The sequence below is a fragment of the Apteryx rowi genome, unplaced genomic scaffold (genome assembly GCF_003343035.1).
Source record: "Apteryx rowi isolate R43461 unplaced genomic scaffold, aptRow1 scaffold_979, whole genome shotgun sequence".
Classification (NCBI taxonomy): Eukaryota; Metazoa; Chordata; class Aves; order Apterygiformes; family Apterygidae; genus Apteryx; species Apteryx rowi.
This window is the reverse complement of record NW_020451292.1, coordinates 144,864-167,763: the sequence shown is the minus strand read 5'-3', so window position 1 is coordinate 167,763 and position 22,900 is coordinate 144,864. Positions and strand designations below refer to the sequence as shown.

Here is a 22,900-nt window from a genome sequence, read left to right as displayed (position 1 = left end):
CCTCCAAATAAATCTGACACGGCTATGCTTTCCTTTTGACACCTTCAGTACTGAGGTCTGTTCAGAGCGGAGAAAGTTTGACTGAGTCTGTCTGCAAAATACCAGTCTGGGAGAGGGTGGAGGCCCCGGAGGCATGCAGCTCCTACGGATGCGGTGGTGGAGCCATTTGCTTGGCCACCAGGCACAGATGGGCCAGGCAGGTGGCTTAAGGCTCGACACAGCTCCTCTGCCTCTTGTCCTGTCGGCAGGCCAGAGAGAGGCCAGGGGGACCTGGCTGTATGTTGGCATATTCAGCTAAGGAATGGAGGCACAACCCGACACTGACTCCTTCATGTATGATTCATTTTAAAAGTCAGTCAATCATGAAACACATATCCATCGGGAATCAAATGCCCTGAGTGCTGGGGTGGATGGAACTACTCTTTCTGGAAAGGAAAGTGAATTTTACAGGCCCTGCTCTTTCCACTGCAAACCCGATGTCATGTCCAGAGCCTGGAAGCAATGCTGACAGCAAGCACTTCTCTAGGTAGGATGAAGTCTCTTTGGCAGTGCTACAGATGAGCGCTTCCATGATAAAATATGGAGTACACTCGCGGTTTGGGGGTGTTGTCATGCGTTCAAAACTTGSGGGTGATTTTGACAGGAGCCATGAGGGCAGACAGCTGGAGAAGACAAGAAAGATGAAGCAAAGAAAATGGAGGGAAGGAAATAGTCAGGAGAGAAAAGGAAAAGCAAAAGCCTAAAAAGGAAAATAGGATGATGAAAGGAAGGAAAAAAGATTGAGTGACTGAACAGAAGACAGAAGAGGGAGAAAAATTTATTTATATGAAAAGGGGCAGAGAAAATGGACAGAGCACTCCAGGTTCCTATGTACAATGCTGGGGAGATTACTGATAGCATGGGAAAGTGGAAATAATTGTTGAGCCCAATATCTCACAGAGCATTTCAGTGCCAGTCCTCTGTATTGTCTGCACTAAAGATTCTTCAGTATCACTTCCCAGCAGCTGTGGCCACATCCTTGTTGTAACATGATGATTTACAAAGAAAAGATTGATACTGCAGAGATAAACAGAGAAACATTAGGCTTCAGTGAAGAGTCTGTCTCTGCTGCAACCCCTTCATCACTTTCCATCCCAGCTTGATTCTTAGAGACCGGGATGGACAGATCATATTAAGTCATTTTGTACGAAATGTGATGTGCCATGTGGAAATAAGCAAGACTTCAGCTTGCTTTGAGAGTCTAGCTGGGTTTTGGTTCACATCACAAATGGAGTCAATCTGGAATCAGTTCTCTTGAAATGGCTATATAAATTAATGTAGAAGGACAGTAAATTAACAAAATATAGCTATATTTCTTTTTTTCCTGTGTTTGTAAGAATTTACCTCACAACCTTAGAATTAACCTTAAAAATACCTGCAGTCAAGAAAATTACTACTAGGAAATTAGACTACTAGCATATATTAGAACAAAAAATTTCATTAATCAGTGTTGCTTCTTCACGTAGAAAGGAACAGAAAAACAAGCACTAGGAGAAGAGAAATCATGTCCAAAGAGTTTTAACTTCCTCTGAGAAGAGAAAAAAATGATACCTAAGCTCCAGATACCAGCTCTGTCAGGAGCTGATGCCAGTGTTTGACTAGCTCTGGGCAGACTTCCACGCCACATGAATGAATGTGGAATTATCCTTTGCAGGTACTCACACTTCTTCATTAATTTAAATTCCCTAAAATGCTCTGTAACATCTGACTCCTAAGTTTCTGACATTGCAACAATAAGTTCAGCATTTGAAGCAGACCATTCTGGGATGTGGGGGGTAAATATCTAAAAAGAGAGAGAGAAAGAGAGAATCCAGTTTAAAAAGTGGAGAGCCATTTGGCATAAGCAGTAGGAAAACCTGTGAAAAGAAGAGTGTCTTAAATCCCACCAGTGGGTCTGAGCTAGAGAAGGACAACTCATGAAAGCACAGCCACGAACTACCTTGTAGAACAAGACCCCAGTGCCAACTCTCTCCTATATCCTCACAGCCCACAAGGAGAGGCTGCATCTCCCACACATGATCTCTGCAATGCTTCACCAGAAGTAATAGTCACACAGTCTGTAAGAGACAAAAAAAGAAGCAAGTAGGCAAGAGAAGCATGGCCAGGAGTAAGATCTGGTTACTGCTTACAAAATGCCTTTAGGAAAAAGGACATCCAAATCAAAGAAACTCAGTAGAGGGGAACAGAAAATAAGATACAAAAGTTAATAAGTCTTTTATACAGCAAAGATAAAAAAGTACTGAGAAATTATATACATATACCAAACATAAATGAAGCTTTCCAGAAAGCCAAATACACTTTGGCATCATCTTTTTTTTTTTTTTTTTCCCCCTGAAGGCTTCCTTCTTGTCTCTTTCCAGAGAAGAAAAGATGGTTGATACTCCTGGACTTATTCGCGTGATTTGGTGGATGACTCTATTTCATCCCTTGCATGCTGATACCTATTGTATGAAGTGTGAGTAAAATGTTTTTGCAACAATAGTTTGAGAAACAGGGTTTCATTTCTCACTTATCAGGGATATTTGTAATTAATCTGCCAATTATCTTAGGCCTGCCAGATACTAGCCTCTGCACTGAACAAAAACAACAGTATATCCTTACTGAAAATATTCTATAACATTTTCAGTAGAGACCCAAGAATCACCTATTACAAACTTGATATTGAACTGGAGAAAAATGGAACTGTCTTGGGAGAGCAGCATGAATTTCTCTGAGTACACTTGTACTGTGGCCACAAATAAGACTTCTATACAGAAAAAGGTAAACCTGCTATTTATTGAGGATAAATGACACCTCTTTCTTTACCTTTTATAGATTTCATTTACTGTGAAAAAATGAATCAGTTACAAGTAAATTCTGATTAGTGGTTGTTTGCACTCTACAGTTTGACCTGTCTGGGAACTGCAGAAAGCTGCAAGTGCTAGCATGCACTCACTGTAACAGGAGCATCCTGTGTGTATCAGAAAACTGTGGGGACCAAAGTGGAAAGAAGGCTATAGCCTGAACTGCAACTAAGCTGAAGCATGAAATAGGAATTTAGCTGCTGAAATAAAGGAGAGTAAGACTAAGTGAGACACCTAGAGAATTTTCCCCAGTGACTGAGCTGTATGGATCAGACTATCAAACTGCGACAATTACGCAAGGGTGACAGAGTACAAGAATCTAAGAGAGCAAGAGAGACCCTTCAAATGAAAAGTGAATTCCCCAAATACTGTTATGCATGTTTAGTATCTTAGATTCTTCACACACTGGTTCTCAGTAAACTAGGTCATGCTTCTAGAGTAGGTCATGTTATAAGTCCACACCACCCAGAGACAAAAGTAGGGAGCTCAAGAGAGAGGGATTATTCATCTCAGCAAAGCACATGYTTTAATTAGAAAAATGTATTACAATAATGCATTGCACTTTTATTGAAGACTATAAGCATAATGCAATAGACTATCTTTCTTAACCATAGGGGACATCAGATGAGGATGTATCTGTGTGGAATCTTCTATTTCCCTTTGTCTAGGATCCTCTGATTTTAATTCCATATTGTTTCCCCCTTTTATTAACCATCTTCTGTTATGCCATTTGTGTATTATTAGCTTTCCCTAATATTAGCACACTACTTTAGCATCTAACTCCTGAGCTGGAAAACTTTTTGCGTAGTTATGCTTTTTTGAGTCATCACTCAGCTACATCCTACATTACCCTCAACTGGTAAAGGAGAGAGTTAGCTCATAAGCCTAATACACTCATATATAAACTGGATTTTGGCCCTGGGAGTTGAGTTGCTAACCTGTACTTCCAGAGCCAGTATCATTTAACACAGCAGAGGAAAAACAGAGAAATAAAACATCAATGTGTTGTTTTTCAGGTGGAGAGTGCACCATGCCACTTTCCAAAGGAGGTAAAGCTGCCTATCCACAATGGGGCAGTCTTTACCATTGAAGTACCAAACACAAATATCTCAAAAAGCTGCGCATTTTGCCCTGGAGGTAATGCTTTATGGTTTGGGTAAGATCTTCTCCATTTGAAATCTTTTAAGGGTAAAAAAAAATGGCTCAGAAAACAATTCTTTATACAGTAGTTAGCTACTTCCCTTGGTTTTAAAAGTGTTTTTTTTTTTTCAAAAAAATTATAAATAAATATAAATATATATGCTAAAATTATTGGCTCTGTAACAAATGTTTCTACAGTTCTGCAAGAGATGCATTAGTACATATATATCAGTAATTGTGTTATTCTCTTTCACACTAGGGCTCCAAAATGACACTGAGTAACTGTGGTTTAGGTGTGGGTTCAAATAACTGATCTGACTGCCAGAAATTAAGATGGTAGCACCTACAGCTCTAGTAAATGTTTTTCTGCTGGACTGTTGGTGAGTTTGTCAGGACTCAGATCACAGAGCTAGCTAAAGGCAGAGGGAAGAGATCAGTTAAACCAGTCGAATGGGAGGAGGAGAGAGGAAATGAAATGCTGGTGATAAGCAGCTAGCAGCAAACTGAAGGTAGTAATCTCCTGATCTGTCCCAGGCACACAGAGACCTCGAGTTCCCTCAGCTGGTGCACACCCATTGAACCAAGATAATTGTTTGCAAATATATTCTGAGCCTGCCCCATTTGTGAGTTATTCCAAGCGAGATTTAGGCAGATCCTAGAGTCATAATTCCAAAGTTGAGGTTTTAATGGCCCATTTTCCATTTCCCTCTCAGTTTTCTCCACTGAAGTTGCCCAGTCATCAGTGATTCTGCTGCTGTGCATAACTGGAGTATTTCACACTTGTCAGARGTGACAAGATTAGCAGCTCACTCATACCCAGGTAGAGACAGTATTCCCCTACTCATCTCGTTCTTGAGACTTGACAAAGGAATCATTCTCATGGTGCTCCTCAAAATGCAAGACAGGACATTGCCTTTTAAAACCCTTTGCTTTTGACATTTTTCCATAACGGGCCTAGTGTGCAAGTTCCCCATGAGAAACCCAACCTTGCTTCCACAAGAGCAGCCTCAGTATTGGGTGCTGTGGAAGACTGGAGGCAGTAGCATAGGAAGTCTCTATCTTTTCATTGGTGTTGTGGCATGCTGCAAAAAAAGCCAGAAAATTTACTGAAGGAAAAGAGACAATGAGGCTGAATATGACTGTACAACCCAGGGGTGAGGGAGCTTCTGAAGAACATGAGTTTCCTGTTTGAACATGCTCCAGAAAAGGAAGTGATAAAGCCATTTCCTTCCCATGGCAGAAACTTCTAACTGCTGGGCTATTTGATCAGAGGGGACAACGAGTCCCATCTTGCTTTTAAAAGTCTGTTTTTTAAACAAAGCGTATAAGCAGGTCAGGAGAAGTTTTCTAAATGCTAATCCCAAAAGGAGAAATGTATCTCTCTGTAGCACTAAGGATGCTGTTCACGGCGAATATGCCTTGCTTTACCTATGTGAATGCTGTAATCGTTCCCAGGTTTCACTGTTCAGAGGTAGCCAAAATGGGGTGAGAGTCGAGTTTTCTCAGTTTCCTTTGGCCACTACACACAGCTTTGCACTCRAGTTTCTGTTCCTCTCTGGAGGCCTCAGTTAGGCTCCTGACTCTTCCCACAGAGGCCACAGAGAGCTGAGCTACATCTTGCAGGGACGCAGAGCCTATTATAGGGGCCAGAAGGCTAAAAGGGAGATACTGCATTTCTCAGTGATGTGACACGAGCATTTCATTTTGAACTGGAACAACTGGGAAACTACATGGTGTCGTGGGAAGGGAGGGAAGAAAGGCCCTGCCTTATCTTGGTAATTAAGGCTTGCCCCCCAGAGCCCCTTGTTCGAGGACTTTCCCTGAGTCGGTTTCGCAAAGCTGTAGATTAAAGTGACAGACAGAACAGGTTCAGAATTGCCCTTGAAAAATGCACTTGCTGCTACAAATTTTCTTTCTTTGACCTCAAACGAAGAATTAAGCGCTTTCAATAATAATATATTTTCCTGGGTAACATCCAACCTTGTCGGAGGCGCAAGTCTTACCAAAGAGGCGTCCCTGTTTGGGGGAGGGAGAAGGAGGCTCGCTCGTCAGCAATCTCCAGTGAACAGGTCGGGGGTTCAGTCTTCTTCCCTTCCGAAAACTTTAGTGGGCTGTCCTCTGTTTTATAGTTGCCGAAGGCGGGATGTGGAACCGCAGCAGTCATACTTCATTGGCCAGATTGCCATTTGCGCGATTGCTGTGGGGTATGCCCCCTTATTTACATAGCGTTATGCAGCAAAGGGTGTTTTTTAATATGGTAATCAGGGATAATGAGGCTAGAGGCACTACGGGTCAACACTTAGTCGTGATCAGCAAATTTTTTGGTGTGCAACCCTTTGTGGTCAGGGGCGGACCACAATACCTTCATATCACTCCCTCCTCTGCCCCGCAACTGCATAAAACTTTCCAGCCTTCACCAGCTAGTTTGTTACTCATGTTGCAAAAGGGTGGTATGCTTTGTCTGTCACCTACTGTTTCTCCTTTGTGCCCCCCCTCGTTTCCTCCCAAATTCTCTCCTGACTCCACATATGGGACATATCAAAGCACAGGAGCAGCCAGTGTTGGTGTCAATCTGTATTAGAGAAGTACAGGTTTCCTTGGACTTTAGTCTAGCTGATTTAATCTTAACTATGCCTTCAGCATCTAAACAATGAAACAAAATCTGTACTGAACACAACACAAACAACTTCCAGTTATGCTACCTAAAATGAAGCACATCATTCCTAAACCCATGCAATAATCAGCTGAAGTCACAGGTGCCTAAAATACATAAGTGGATGCYGAGATCTTCCGGCTTGGAGCAAGGGGACATGCGACATTCCTCTATTTGCAGGCATGCCCGGGACAGCCATTACAAATTTCTCCTGTGTGATTTACAATGTCTCCCTTATGAACTGCACTTGGCATGCGGGCAGGGATGCTCCAGGTGATACCCAATATTTTCTCTACTGGCAGAACTCAGGGTGAGTAGGTCTGCTTGACTCTGGGGAATTCTGAATTCTGATTCAACACATGACACTGCATGCATTAACTAAAACACCTTGCTGTGCACAGAGAAGAAGAAGAGAGGGAATGTGAGCTTTATGTTAAAGATGAAAATGGGAGACACACAGGATGTCAATTCCAAAATGTGATGATAAAAGATACTACTACTTACTTCATGGTGAATGGCTCTAGCAAAGACTCCCTGATCCRGTTCCATGATGAGTACATTGAACTGTATACAATTGGTAAGTAAGTAAAAATTTTTATTTTATTTTTGGTATATAAAAAAGAAGTGGAGAATTAACTTCTGAAGAGAAAAAAAAAAGTAAAATGAAGTCTGTAGCTATTAGAGGATTTTACACTGCAGGACAGTTTTGGTTTGTGATAGCTGAAAAAAATATCATTCCAAAAATGGACTAAAACAAATGCAGAGGCAGCCTGAAATAACAGCTCAGAGAAGCGATGTGAACATATCCATGTAAACCAAGTGATGAAATGAAAAGATTAAACTTTCAAGGCCAGGTTTCTAATTGCATTATCAAGCTGATGGGCTCTTCCACCATCCCATAACTCCTTGCTTCTCTGAGAGCCACAAGATCGAAGTGTCCTAAAACCAGAGGGAGCTTGCAAATTAAGACTATTTTAGTTAAATATGTAGATACCTATATGTGAGCTAGGTGTTTAAGCTCTCAGACAGGTTTAGGGCTGGATTCAGATGCCTAAAAATATGCCTCTAGTGCCACTGGAGACACAGTAAGACATTCAGGACTTACACAAGGCTTGCAGATGTAGCCCAGGTCTGGTGAGAGACCAGTGCCCTTCTAGGCGCCCCAGGAGACATCTATGTTCAAGCAACTGAATCCTGCCAGTAGTCAATACAGACTATAAAGCCTAGTGAGGTGTTTAGCTGAGCTGACTTAGACATCATGAGCAGCACCGACGAGGTCTCCACTGACTATAATGTTTAGACACCTGGTTCACATATAGACAGCTACATTCTGGGCACTCATATTCATATGATTTTATCTTCTAGGTAAATACTACAATATATATATAACCTCCATACTTTTTTCTATGGAGACCTGCATTGTCAATATGAAATTTAGACACAGAAGAAAATGACACCGTGCTGATTGTATTGCTGAATTACACAAATGCCTTCATGCCTTTTTTACATGAATTTCAGTTGCTTCAGATGTCCAGCACCTGAAGTGTTACATTGCCTAGTTTTGCTACTGAATTTTACTCCTGTTTACCAGATGATATGGGTTAACATCAGTAACACATAGCTGTACACAAGTTGCCTCAAATTCTGATGTATTTTACTATGAACACATGAATTGGAGCTGATTATTGACCATGTCTACACTAATCATTTCATTTCATTCCAGAAAGACTCACTCCTCCATTAAATGTCACTGCCAGTTGTACTGGTTATCCACAGGGTTGCATAATTGAATGGCAAGAACCCCTTACAAGTCATGTGGAAAATAAAAATTGTTTTCAATATGAAATTAACATACAAAATAAGGTAAAAAACATTTATTGAATTTTATTTGGCACTATACCTACATACATGCATGCACATAACAAGCAAATTTTTGTTTCCTTCATTTATTAACTTCTGTCTCATAGGCTGTGGTGTTCTCCACTCATTACCTCATTTCAAAATAATGAGTGATGCAAAGCAGAAAAGCAGAGGAGAGCAGGATATGATTATGAGGGGTGTTTCAGCTGGTCAAATTTATACTGTGTTCAGCTAGTTCTCAGACAGTACAGAGAAACTCAACGACCGAGAGCAGATTGAAGCCAGTGTCGTTTCCACAGAATCGTGTCAAATGGCCACATGATGGCAGCGCGGGATCAGGAACGAGAGCGCTGCCCTTGCTGCAGCCTCAAGCACCGTCCAAGTCCTGTCACATTTTAGCTGGTTCCTAGAGGAAGCTCAGCGTCAGTGACTTTGCAGGCATTTTGCAGACACTGGAAAGCTCACAGGTGCCTCTGAATTTCAACACATGGGACTGTTTTTTTCTCTCTGCTTCCACACCTCTATCCCATCACCCCTCCAGCAATCTGACATGCTTTGGCAGCCTTCCTTCAGACGATGTCCTTCCCTTGGAGCCTGCTCAGGCCATGCCAGTCCCCATTTTTCCACACAATGTCCGCCAAAACCTCCTTTTTGAAATTAGCGTTGAAACAGAAGCCACTCTTCTGAAAAACTGAATACACCAGCAACTCAGGGGAAATGTTACACAACCCCAGCATAGCCATCAGCAATGGATATGTTTACTTTTCAGCTAGTTACCYTGCATGCTCCGTGCAGTCAGATGAAGCGCTGTTCATCTCATTCTAAGGTAGATGACAGACAAATTGTGTCCTTAAAATGATTCTTTCTGATGATGATTCTAAGAGAAATCTAAGATGACCAACTCAGATGTAAACACTTACTGCATAAATACCAAAAGCAAACTGGGATTTATCCTACTCTATATGCACAGCACTACCAATTTAATTACCAAATTACTACAGTAATCATAAGAAAAGTGCAGGACAATACAAAGYATGTCACTTCACCATAGCTATGACTAGTTTCCATCAAGTACAACAGAGCAGGTAGACTGAGGTGTCAAATCCTCCTCCACGAATCTCAGTGCCTAAAAGACCTTATTTTAATAGACAAAAGAACAAAAAGTTGAAAGCCTGCTTTGTTCTGGGAGCTGTAGGAGTCAGGCCAGGAAATTTCTTAAAGTCCACAAAGTTGACATGGGGACAAGAATTAGCATTCTGCCTCCCTATCTCTGGGATATCTGTTTTACCATTATATGATTTGCGCATGTGGATGATGCCTACTTTCTGACAAATAAGGACTCTCTGCTTACCCTGCTTCCCGGCCACAGCCATATTGCTTACTGTAATGGCAATTCCTTCAGTTTTTCTAATACAAAAACCATATAGGAAAGACCAATTAAGGTCTAAACATAAACATACAATTACAATGGACTAATACATCATTAAATCTCATGAATATACTCAAAGTCTGCAGCTTACACACCACAGACAATTTGGATTGTCTGGATTGTGTATCTTATATGTATTCATGGTATCTACCTTTGTAGCTATTTCAAGGAGCAATCGCAGTGTTCATAGTTTTGCCTTTGGCTAGTATAATATGATGGTAAGATCTTGTGTGTAGTACTTAGAAAGTTTTACATAAAGATATAGGCTGTAACATATGACTAATGCAATATGATAAAAGTATATTTCCTTTTAAAGAAATAAAGAAATAAAGAAATATATGTTACCTTCTTTCCTGTGCAGCAGTCAGAATGGGAGGGATTCATCTCACCAAAATGTTTAGAAGGGATTCAGTTTTAGAATAAGACTCCTACATGCAGGTGTGAAATTCACCTCACATATTAAACCACACAGATGTAGGTGTCTACATACAGGCTAGTCACCCACTGCAGTCAATGCATATCTAGGACTCCCTTCAGCTGAGCACATGTAGGTGCCCCGTGCCCCTTAAAATGCTCTGGCCTGATGTAGTTGCCCCGGGACAGCAGATATGACACATATCTTTCTGGAGCGGTCATCCGAAGCAAGGCAGGATGCCCTGTAGCAGCTAAAATGGCACTACATACCTAAGTTTAGGTAACTCAATGCACCCGCGCTGCCTGCAGTACAGGATGATGACTTCCACCCATGTCCAAAGTTGAAAGAACTCAGCAGACAAATAGTTATGGGGAAATACTAAGGTCTAATTTGTAAGGCATCAAACAAGGTGGATGTATTTTTTGAAATGAGACTTTCCTTTCAATAATATCTTTTTGACTTTTCCATAATGCCAGCTATCCTTCTGAGATTACATGTGATAAATGTTTCCAGGACCTCAGCCTTTCAATGGCTTCTGGGATCCTTATTAAAACCACTGCTGGTGATTTTGTTTGCTCATTTTGCACCCATGCTTTCTTGCTCCTGTCTTAGATCTTTCACATTTTTCAGGTTCTTTGATCCAGGTCTATGTTTTGTTCAAGTCAAATAAATCTTGACTGTATGGGATGTATAACTCTTCACAGTATTTTGGGAAAACTCTGAGTATACATCACTCAGATCTATAATAGAGGCTTTAACTGAGTTTGGAAGGAAAGGAAATTTGTTGTTCACATTAATTTTCTGGCACCTATTATCAAACTACTGTGAAATCAATACCTTAGAGATCTGCTATGTTTGAAGGATAATTTGACTGCTTGGATAATTTGCATATATTTCCACTGGACAATAGTGTACATGCACCTTCAGAGGCAAATGTAGCTTCACACAACCATTGACAAATCATTTATTTTTTCTTTCTTTTCCAAAATGAAATGGACAAAGCCAGAACTCTAAGTAAAATGATACATTCTGAGACATTATTGGAGCAGAATTGCCAATTGAATTTTTCAGTTGAAAATTACTTATATCATTATAAGCAAGAAACAGAGTATAAAAGAGAAAAAAAATTTGGTTATCTGATAAGAAAATCATAAAAATGAAGATTTGCATTTGGTTTTCAGGATGAGCCCAAAGAAGAGAAGATGGATCCTCCTGTAAGAGTAAGTTTTCTTGTTCTACAAAAAATTGCACTTTTGTCCTGTAGAGCATATAGGTTACCATCATATAGAATATAGTTACTTCTAGATCTATAGTTTTGGTACCAATATAGCAAGAAGAACTTGGAAAGACATGCCCTGTGGTATCTTTACAGGTAAGCTTCTTGAATATACTCCTTTAGTATACTACACTAGGCAGAATTTTCTATGCATTCTACAAAGCTCCATATTTTTCATTTATTTCACAAAAACATTTTGATTAAGGTTAGATGTTACACTTTGTTTAATGAAAAATTGGAAACATTCTCTTTCTTCATTCTCTTTCTTGTAGTTGATGGTGGAAAAATACCATTGTAGTTTAGGACAGCTAGAGAGAGGAAATGTAGTGATTTTCAAAATCTTTGAGAATCAACTGCAGGCACCCCCTTACAAATGTGCAGTCCTCTCAGCCCTGAAAGCATCCTAGGCTTAGCAGACTCCAGATTTTGTATGAAACTATCATGAGACCAGATGGCACATATCTGCTAGTGGACTGTCTCAAAAACAGTTTGTTTAGCAAAGACAGACACCATCCAGGTGCTTTGCATCATTGATCCTTGTAAGGGTTTTAAGGTAAACTTACAGGGTGTTTCTCTAGTTTCAGCTTTCTGTCCTTCTGTTCTTCAGGCTCCATAAAGAAGGACAGGAACAAAGCATCTTTAAAGTGTAAGAGATTAAATTCAAGACCTAATAGAGGATTTACAGCTTCAAAACAGAAAGATTCTATGGTAGGATGAGCTAATTTTTCATGCTTTCAAACTTGGGGAGAAGAACAYCTAACCACAAGATACCTGCTAAATCATACAATTACTTTTCTATAGAACTTGGATCAGGAAATTAAAACCTGAATTTTATTAACACTTGCATATGAGGTGAAATACTCAGTTTAATTGCTTTGATTTTAGGTAAGGAACTACAGATATGAATTTCAAAATTTCAATGTTAAAAAAATATATATTCTGAAAATCAGAGCACGTGGAAAACACTGTTTTGTAAACTCAAACTGGGGAGAATGGAGTGAACCCATTGAGTTTGGTAAGTACACGATATTCTTTTCATTTAGATTCTTTTTCAGTGTTACCATGTTCACCTCCCTTTCTCTCTCACATTCACAGATATGAACAAAATCTTAATTCCTACCCACTGACATGGAAGGAACAGGATGGAAGTTATTAACATAGAGGAAATGCCTAAATAGTATGGTGATGGAGGTTGATACGAGTCTTTGATTAGTTGTGTTTGTAAAAGCAGTAGGTACTCAGATGCTAGGGTTATAGGTACAGCCTGAGACAGATCCACTATTGTCTTTTGACAGTTTTGTTGTTACCTCTCAGTCTCTGAAGATTTTGTCATGGATATCATTCTCTTCCTTCTGGCTATTCCTTTTCTCCTTTTTTCTCATCAACATTCTTTTCATAGCCTCACCATCTCTCCTATTTTTCCAAGAATCTTATGTTTTATGATCTTGTTTCTCCTTTTGTGGAATTTAAATTGAGTTTAAAGTGTTTATGTTTTAAAATATACTGAGCATACCTGAACTTTTTGTCAAGGTTCTGTAAGACACCAAGTCAAAGTTCTTCAGATTATTCAAGAAGTTATATGAAATCAGCATTAATTACTACCAGTCACGGAAGTAGTTTTTTGCCATGCTATGATTTTTCTCTCTTGTGTGTTTCAGGTCAAGGGAAAGATGATTTTATTTTTGTGATTTTAGTTCTGATAGCACTTGGAACAATCTCTGTAACATTGCTCCAATCCTTTCTTTGCAAAAGGTAGATCAACCTTAGTAAGATAGCTATTTCTATGAAACACATAAGCATTCTCCATACTTCCAAAAACTAAAAGTACCCAGTTATTACCGGTGTCATGAATTATTACCACCAGTATTGTTTTGGCTGGCATTGAGCATGCAAAATAGCTACAGTAAAACAGGGGGAAAGGAATTAAAGTTAATAAGTGATGCAAACCATATCCTACAAGAACAAAACATTTTTGTTTTTACTTTTAAGCATTTAACATCCACATTGCTTTGAAGTCATTAGTTTCACATACTACCAAACAATAGGAAATCAGGACAAATGTGTCATTATTTTAATAAAATTTCTCACTTGGGGTGGAAGAAAGTGATATATTTTGTGTGATTTATTGAAACCGATTATTTTTAAAAGTCATTTATTGTGACTCTAATCACAAAAGAAAGTGTAGTTACCCAAGTAATAAGCACAAGAATAGTTACTCACCAGTCACCATTTAAGATACTTTCCTTCTTCTCAAAGTGATTTGTCAAGCAATACATGTTCAGTCTTGAAAGAAATGTCCTTAAAGAACAACAGATATTTTTGCATGTTGTATTCCCAATGTTTTAATTTATTCAAAATTCTGTTTTGTACCCGAAGGTACTGCAGCTTCAAAAGAATATGTTCTCCCATTCCACAGCCAAGAGACAAATTTAACATATTAACTGATGAAGATACCCAGGTACCTCTTCTTTTCAATTTAGTTGTATTTGTTAACCCACCATGGGCCAGAAAAATTGGCATACAAAAACAAGAGTTGCATTTTGTCCATTAAAAACTTGTGAGAAGTATGTTGGTTTAAAACTAGAAATGTTTTCATGGCAGTGCTGAGACTAGTGATTATCCTGTATGCATTTGTAGCCATATATTAAGGACAGAGTAATCATTTTAACTAAGATTGATAATTTCTGTGTGTACCAGTTTCACTAGGTTGTCATTTCTATTTTGAAAAACACCAAAGTGAAGAAACATTTGCCACTAATGTTTGTTAATATTGATAATACAATGTGAATATATGTTTTATAATCCTGACCTATACCCCTTTAATTTTTTTTTTTTTTTTTTTTTAATTGAAGCATGGAAAACAGGGCTGGAAAGAATCTCAGCAGCTTTTTAATGTTTTGTCCAACTTCACCACTAATTCTTACAGGTGTCTATTCTGTAATAGGTGGTCTATTCTAATGCTCAATTGTCCTTACTTTTAGAAAGTTTTTTCCTGAATATATAACCATTTCTTATCCTTATTCCTTTCTTGTTTACAGTCCTACATACTTGAACACTATCAACAAAACCTAAATTCTTTAATTGTTCTTCACCTGTCATGATACCTAGACTTCAAATGATTCATTTTTCTTGCTATTCTTCTAATTGGTCCGTTTGAAGACTGGTGCTAAAAACAGTTTGCATTGTCTCTGCATAGCAGTAGAATGCTTTGTATTAGCTGGTTAAAGCAAAGATTTTTATCTTTTTAACATTAAACAGATCATGCTAGCTTTTATTGCCTGCAATATTCCAGTGGGCAACAAAACTCTTAAGAGGCTTTTAAAAGTGACAGAGAAATTTTCCTTCAATCCTTTACTAAGAATCCTCAAAGCTATTATTACTGATTGAAACTCTCAGTTTTGGTATCTATACCAACAAATTGACCTCACACATGTACCATCTTTGGTTTTAATAAAAAGAGAGCAATACAGCTTGGATGAGTTTTCTCACACACCTTTTTAAAGTCATAAATACCTGATATCTCACCTCATGACAGTCAGCAAGAGCTATGGCAGCATGTCATATTCTATCAAGTTATTAAATGGTAATTGCTAGAAAAGTAGTAAGCAGTCCAAAAATTGCAGACCCTCTAGACTGTATATTTTTACTAAACTAGGAGGGTTTATTCTTCCAAATTACTGTACATATACTACCAAAATTATGCAAGTCACTCCACTCAACCCAGAAGTCTTTGTGGATATAGTTTCATGAACTGGCAGGAGCACTTCCACGCAGGCAGTAACTGTCCAATAGCAACTGTCAGTGTTCAAGCAGTGACCTCTGCTCAGGTTCATACCTGCAAACTGGCAGTGTGAAGACAGTGTGTGAATCTAATACACCTCAACAATTTCTAGCTCATTCATTACCTTATTTTAACCTAGTTTCTTACCCCTTGTCCACTAAGATAATGTGTTAAAGATACCTGAATGCTGTGATCCTTTAAAGTGGGTATGAAAGCAAAAATGTATTACCTCTACAGAGCTGTCCTTCTCCCCTACCAGACTCCATCTCCCTAACACTTCCAGCTACTGCTGATATATTTATGACCTATTTCAAAACTTTGAAGGTCCTTTGCCAGTTGCAACTTTCTGAAGCTTGCACTTCCCGATTTTGTCACTACTATGATAATCTTCCAGAATTTCTCATTATTTCTCTTCTTTCTCATTTACAATAATGCTTTTTCCTTAAATAATTGCAAAACTTATGATTTATAACCCTAAACTTTCTGCACTGAGTTCGCACTTATATCTTTAACGTGTTTGTTAAATAACTGCCCCCCTTTTTTTTTATTTGCTTTGGATAAGATCATATTAACCATTCACTCAGTTCATTGATGCCTCTATTCCTTTAATCCATCATTTTATTTTTGCAATCTTCTTTTGCTTTGTGGTCTCTCATCCCCAAGTGTTTTCACATCCTCAAGCAGTTCTTCCACTCAGAATTAAGTCTGACATCTTTTCTTCACCTTCTATATTACATAAATTCCAAGAACTTGCAGGACACATTCTGTGTGCAGACAGTATTTTCCTCAACAAACGCCCAAGTGGTGCAAGTTCCCATGACTAGTAAAGTCCTGCAGCAGTGACCAGTCTGCAGGTTCCCCAGGCAACTCCCCCCACCTCCACCAAGACACCTTGGTCCAACGCTCTGTAACAAACCCTCAACATGAGAGCAGGTCTTGCTTTTTTAGTACATTCTCTCTCTCTCTCTCCCCACTTTTTATACATCTCTCCTCCACTGTTTTGAGCCTCAGTGAACAATTCTTCCAGTATTCCTGTATCAGTACTATGATCTTGCACTACTCCAGTGTAAGATTTACTGAACCTTTTAACATGTTAGCCAAGTAAAACTCTATGACAGCAACCAAAATGTTTTACTCAGGCTGTAGTCTAGTTTATGTCCATGTAGCGAAAAATCAGGCAATATGGAAGAGCTTACAGAGAAGAAATTTCTTCTTCCACTGTCTCAGTTACTGAAGTTGTTAGGCATTTAAATTCACTTTTTTCCTCCTTCAACTGATACAAATAGCTAGCATTGATTATACAGGTTAAAGGTAAAATAATCCTCATTGTCCTGAAGTTGCGTCAATCTCCTGTTTTTCCAAGTGTTTCTTATATATCAGAATAGCAAGACTGGGTGCCTTGGGTACTAGTATATCCAATATTTCTTCTAAATGGCCTCTCAGGTCACAAACAGTAAATCTGYAGCATATTGCATGTTAAAGACTGATGCATTTTTCTCTCTCCTTAGAAAGAATATGTAAATCTACCAAAAAAAGGTTCCACTGAAGACATTATTATGGTTGAAGAGATGACTTAACTTTCCAAAAAGGAAAAGCAAAGCACTTGCATTCCTCAGCTAAATGAAAATCATGCATCTTCCTGACAATTTAGGAATATTCAGTGTGTTCTTCACAATCCAAGCTAGAAATGAACAACTTATAAAACTCTTTTCCATTAAAATCTACTTAAAAGGGACCAAGTAATAAACAGGAAGATTTGCTCTTTTCCCTTTGTTCAAAAACACATCTGGCAGCTAAGCATTTCTGCAAATGCATACCATCAAGCCTTGCTTAAACCTTACTGAGATTTTCTTCAAATATGTAAGACAAGGCGCCTCATCCACAACACAGCTAAAATTTATGATTTCCCTTTCTCATTGCTGTTTCTCTTTCCTCTGATCTTAAAAAAAAAAAAGGCACGGGATTGTCCTGTATGAAACCATTGAGAATGACCCACTAAAGTTGTTTTCCCGGCTTATCATTTTTCTATATCCATTATGGTATTTTCTGAAGCAGAAACTAGCTATTCAAAAATCTGTATTCAAAACTGCCCTTCAACCTTGCTTGATCAGCAGTACCAAACTGTCACAAAATACTCAAAAAAGTTTGTCCTTTCTGCAAAACTGAAATGCGAAACAAAAAAAGACACTTTCCAAAAAATAACTATTAATACTGGGTCRCGAAATAGTCATTTCAAGATCCCACTATTTCAATGCAAATGTGAACTTCTGCAATATTAATATGGACTTAATTAACATAAATCATGTTAGAAAGTCTTCAGTAAACCCAATATAACACATTTGCCAGAAAATCAGTTACTAAAACTGACTTACAARTTTTATATTTAAAGATTCCTCACACTGATGCATTTCATTCCCTTCCAACTGTACAGCTCATATTTCCTTGTTTTCTGATAGTAGAATATAGACTTTAGATGCCAGCATTTTCTTTTAAAAAAATCACATCTTTTTCTGTTTTATTTTTTTAAAAATAAATACATTTCACCAAATAATTGTTTCAGTAAGGCAGAAAACAAAAGCTTTTTTAAAAAGTCTCATTTATTGTTTGCCTCTTATGTTCCCACACTGCATAATCACACACTGAAAATTGCTGCTGCATGACTAAGGGAAATCATATCCTTGAAAAAATGAAGAACACCAAGTAGTACATGCTGAAATGCACAGCAGAGGTAAAAAATGCAGTTCCACTTAAACAACCCACATTTACATTGATTTCTTATTTTTTCCTGTTTAAAACTAATTCTGGAGAAGGTTGAGGGGGCATGAAAAAAAAAAATCTCATTCCCCCCCTTTCAGGGGCTGCTCATGTCATTGCCAAGTTTGATTCTTTCTCACAAAGCTGGGGCCACCATACATTATGAAAGGTTACACAAGGTGTTCTGCCCTTATTTCCACCTTTCAAGCCATAGAAAATAGCTTGAAATTCCACCTTTCATACACAGAAAATAAAACCGAGTGACATATTTATACAGATACAACCCTTAGCCCCCCCAAATCAGCATAATTACAACTGAGCAGCTTGATTGGCAAGATCAGTATCAAATGACCTACCCACACCACATCATTGAACAAGATAAAAACACTTAAGGATTGCTTGCAGTAGGTACATAAAGCTTCCTATTAGCCTGTATACAAYGTAGCTATGTACTTACATTCATAAGGATGCTGAAAGCAGTGCTTGTGCAATAGTGAAAGGAACATCATGTTGGAGAGGAAGATAATTATCAGCCAAAGCAAAGAGTAGTTAATTTAAATACCTCATCTTGAGTAGCAACCTCAGAAGGCACACAAAAACCCTTGGACAGCTCAGTCAGCCTCAGTGACTTACACAACTTTTTTTTTTTCCCTCCACACACAGATGTAGAGGCTTTTTGTTTGTTGTTTAACACAACTGGAAGATGAACACTTTGTTTTCCTTTACAGGTCCCCCTACCTAGTTGCTTAAGGAAACATGTCTTTGTATAATATAAAGTACAAAAGGAAGATTATATACATATAGAGAACAGCACAKAGGTATTACTATATCCCAGATAGCAGTATGAGAAACTGTTCAGCCTACCTTTAGTCTTCAGACTAGAACTTAACAACTAATAAGTGAAAATTGAAGGCTGACCTATCTTTATGCATATTTTACAGCTAACAGAAGCATACATATTCCCCCTCTTCCCACCAGTCAACTTCATCTTTTGGAATGAACTTTTATTTTAAATTCACCTTCCATGAAGGTACTCACTGCTGCTAGAGATCAGTCCAAATAAGGTCTTGAAGGGCACAATCAGCATTTCCAAATAGCAGCAACAGTACAGCAGAGATGTATTACTTAGGAGTTGAAGGCATTTCACAAGGTTTCTGGGTTTTTGCATGAATGCTGTGGTGCTTATTAATTTTCATTTTAGTATTTAATTTTATGCTGTTTTACTAAGGGCAAGAGCATTATTAACTCATTTTCTGACTACCCTTGGGACTTTGGGTTACCCTTCTAGTACTACAATAGAGAAAACCCTCATTTTACATTACATGACAAGTTGCAAATCAGAGCAAGAATCATGCAAAAAGCCACTTGCAGCAGCCTATCATACACTATCGGGCACAAAGGAGTGGTTTCTATTATTACAACCCATGCTTCCCCCTGCCATAAAGATCTCACATTCAATTATTAAAAAAAAATTAAGCTTATTCTGCTGTAGTGCAGTGTAGGTGTATCAGAGAAACCATTATCTGAAACAAATTTTCAACCAGAAGAGGCTTTCCCAAAGCTTAGATGTAATAATTTCAGCACAGACAGAGTAAGTATGTTTATTGTTTTACAGCAGAATGCCCCAATTTAAGAACATAATCACTAGATGTTCAGCTGTGCAAAATGGTACATAGTGCTTCAGTACAAGTGGAAAAAACATGATTTGTTAGCAAGTACTTTCAAATACAATTTTATGGTCCTAGAAGATGGGACTTGAAACTGGGGACTGATCCACAGGCAAGCAATTTTTTCTGCCTGAACTGGACCCAGCCATTTTGGACCCAGAACCAATGTCACCGATTTCTCATTGCTGGAAAAAAAAAATTATGCTGAATTGCCAGTTTCAGTGTCCCCATGCAGGTCACCAAGAAACAGATCGGTCCCTTATGCCAGTTTCTAGCCCCATCTACAAATATCTGGCCTCGATAAATAAGACTCACAGGAATTTCTTGAAGGTCAATGGTCCATAATGGTAGTTATTCTACATGATCTGCTCAACTTGATTTCCAATTCTAGTCAGGCTGTTTTTAAATGACTTTCTTGAATTCATCATACAGCACAAGCACAAAAGCACCCCCCATGCCTCTGAGAACATTAGACCATGCACCCTTGAAGAACGCTTTTCCTCCCTCATCCCTTGCAATCTTCCGCCAGCAGTCAATTGTTCCAGAATACATGATATCAGCTGTAGAAAAAGAGCAAAGAATAATTTTACTTCTATAATTGTATGTGAAATGTTTCTATCAACAGTCCCATTTCACTTTACCAGCTACCTTGTGGCATGCCAAACCACATTTAAGGCTGTTAAACAACACTCTTTCAGGCAACAGAAAAGCTGCCAATCCTCTTGCCTACTTATTACGAGTTAAGTCATACAATAAGAATACATTATTAAACTTTCTTTTGGCAATTATATTGTTACCTAATTGCATATAATTTGTCATTACAAACAGGCAACTCCTTTTCCCCAGTGCATGCTACACACTCTATAAAGAAAAGTTTTCAGCACAAGTACTCTCAAGTACTGTGTCACAACACAAGTTATGAGCCCTACTGGAGTTGTCCACACAATAGAGCTTAAGTCAGCTTAATGATAACTAACTGCTGATGGATGACAAGAAAAATCTTCATCTTGTTAATGCTGCTTAAGAACTGCACAAATTAACAGCCTACCTCCTTTGCGTCCTGACTGCATCATCATCCTACGCCGCACTGTATCAAAAGGATACGAGACCACACCAGCCACAGCAGTCACTGTCTGTGCAATCATCCAACTGATAACAATATGAGTATTTCTGGGATCTGGGAGCATGCCTGCAATAAAGAAACTAATTAGCTTTTTATCTTACACCTCCTCTTCATTCAGTGAGTGCACTGGAGGACAGCTACTATAAGAACTATGACAAAACATTGTAAAGCTATAGTTTGAAGTTGCAACAAGGCACTTCATGCAACAAGACTATTTTAAACTTACTGAAACAACATAAACATCTCAAGACTAGTCACATGATTTTATTCTCAGTAATCAAAGTACGTAACATTCAGATACCAGGATTCTTTTCAGACTGGCAAGAGAAAAAGCTACTTCCTATTTTAAGAAATAAATGTCACTAAAAATTACATTGTGTGATTTATATTAAACTAAGTTTGTATTAGTGACACTAGGCCCTAATATCAAGATCAACAAGTGTTTTGGTARAACTGCTTAATCCCATTTTGCTGAAAACTTTGATTAGTCTAATATAACTACAGTAATGCACTGAACAAAAAAGATCTTATAAAAATTGTGTATGATTACTAAAATGCATTACTGACATTAGGAAAAACACCTGCTTTTAAGAACAAGTAGAAAAAGAAGATCATTTGGAAGTAGCCTGCTGCCACTAACACACACCAAAATTTTGCCTTCAGCAATGCAGCGTCACTGACATTGGCACTGGCAATAACCCTTCCACCTTCCCACTCACATGAACTATAGTTACTATAGACAGTGACACACAAGAACAGACATATCTGTTAAAGACAGACAYACAAAAAATGGGCAGTACAAAGACACATCCTGCAAAGAGGTTTATCATCAGCTCCCTTCTCAAGTTTACCTTTTGCTGTATCATAGATTCCAAAGTAGGCTGCTCTATAGATGATGATACCCTGGACAGAGACATTGAACCCTTGGTACAAGCCACGCAGACCATCAGACTTGGTAATTTTGACTAGACAGTCTCCCAGACCAGAGAATTCTCTGTCTGCACCAGCTTTTCCGACATCAGCAGCCAAACGGGTTCTTGCAAAATCCAAGGGGTAGACAAAGCAGAGGGAAGTGGCTCCAGCTGCACCACCAGAAGCCAGGTTACCAGCAAAATACCTCCAGAATTGAGTGTGCTTGTCTACTCCTCCTAAGAACACCTGCTTATACTTATCCTTGAAGGCAAAGTTGAGGGCTTGAGTTGGGAAGTATCTGATGACATTTGCCAAGTTTCCACGCCAGAAGGACAGCACTCCTTGTTCCTTCGGTATACGCACTACACAATCGATGATACCCTTGTACTGCTTATCAGCAGCAATTTGTTTACTTGCATGTTGTACCTGCAAATGAAAATACTTATTTTCATTGTATGGCTTGGTAGGCCTGCAGACAACAAAGCTTAGSTCTGTTTATACTACAAAACAAAGAGTCACTAAGCTTGAACTCCTGATAGCAGCTTTCTATGGAGACTAAGCCTGTTTACTGTAACAAACCAGCTGTAATGGCAAATTTCCAAGAAACTCAAGAACTGGGGTCATTCAAAGGGGAGACTAAAAAGAACCACCATTTATTCGCATTTTAGTCAAGACCAGAGGGCAAATTAACTCAAGAGCTAAAAGCCTGATTTCTACATGAGAGAGAGGACGTAGAAGGAAAGACTCCCTCGATAAAAGCGGCCTTCTATCGCCCCAAAGACGGGAAAACAGCCTAAAATTACCTCCGGCTCCGTAACAGTTCAGGGGCGGCAACGAGATACAGCTGCAGGCATAGGGCGAGTGAGGGCAGGAGAGCGAGGAGCCCCTGCCGGGGGCCGGGTGGAGGGGGRTAAAGCTGCCCGGTGCCGGCCGCGGCCCCCCCCCAGGGCGGCGCCGGGCCTGCTCCGGCTACAGCGAAGGTCACGCGAGTCACCTTGGGCCGCGGGG

General features: G+C 39.0%; 2 protein-coding genes across 2 annotated transcripts in view; one reads left to right on the top strand and one right to left on the bottom strand.

Moving 5' to 3' along the window:
• Nucleotides 1-1,582: 1,582 nt before the first annotated feature.
• LOC112960570 (granulocyte-macrophage colony-stimulating factor receptor subunit alpha-like) lies at nt 1,583-18,271 on the top strand. The gene is made up of 12 exons (XM_026054967.1): nt 1,583-1,693; nt 2,377-2,494; nt 2,666-2,799; nt 3,899-4,019; nt 6,856-6,985; nt 7,077-7,252; nt 8,399-8,538; nt 11,561-11,599; nt 12,541-12,670; nt 13,314-13,407; nt 14,032-14,113; nt 16,945-18,271. The coding sequence occupies exons 1-12, from the start codon at nt 1,673-1,675 to the stop codon at nt 17,011-17,013; spliced, it is 1,254 nt and encodes a 417-aa protein (XP_025910752.1). The 5' UTR covers nt 1,583-1,672; the 3' UTR covers nt 17,014-18,271.
• A 1,504-nt stretch (nt 18,272-19,775) lies between these two features.
• LOC112960569 (ADP/ATP translocase 3) overlaps nt 19,776-22,900 on the bottom strand; it is a 3,821-nt gene continuing 696 nt past the window's right edge. Inside the window, exons 2-4 of the mRNA XM_026054966.1 lie at nt 21,832-22,318; nt 20,906-21,046; nt 19,776-20,417 (exon numbers count right to left, since the gene is read on the bottom strand). Coding sequence (XP_025910751.1) covers nt 20,260-20,417; nt 20,906-21,046; nt 21,832-22,318 — 786 coding nt within the window. The 3' untranslated portion in view covers nt 19,776-20,259. The remainder of the gene's footprint in view (nt 20,418-20,905; nt 21,047-21,831; nt 22,319-22,900) is intronic.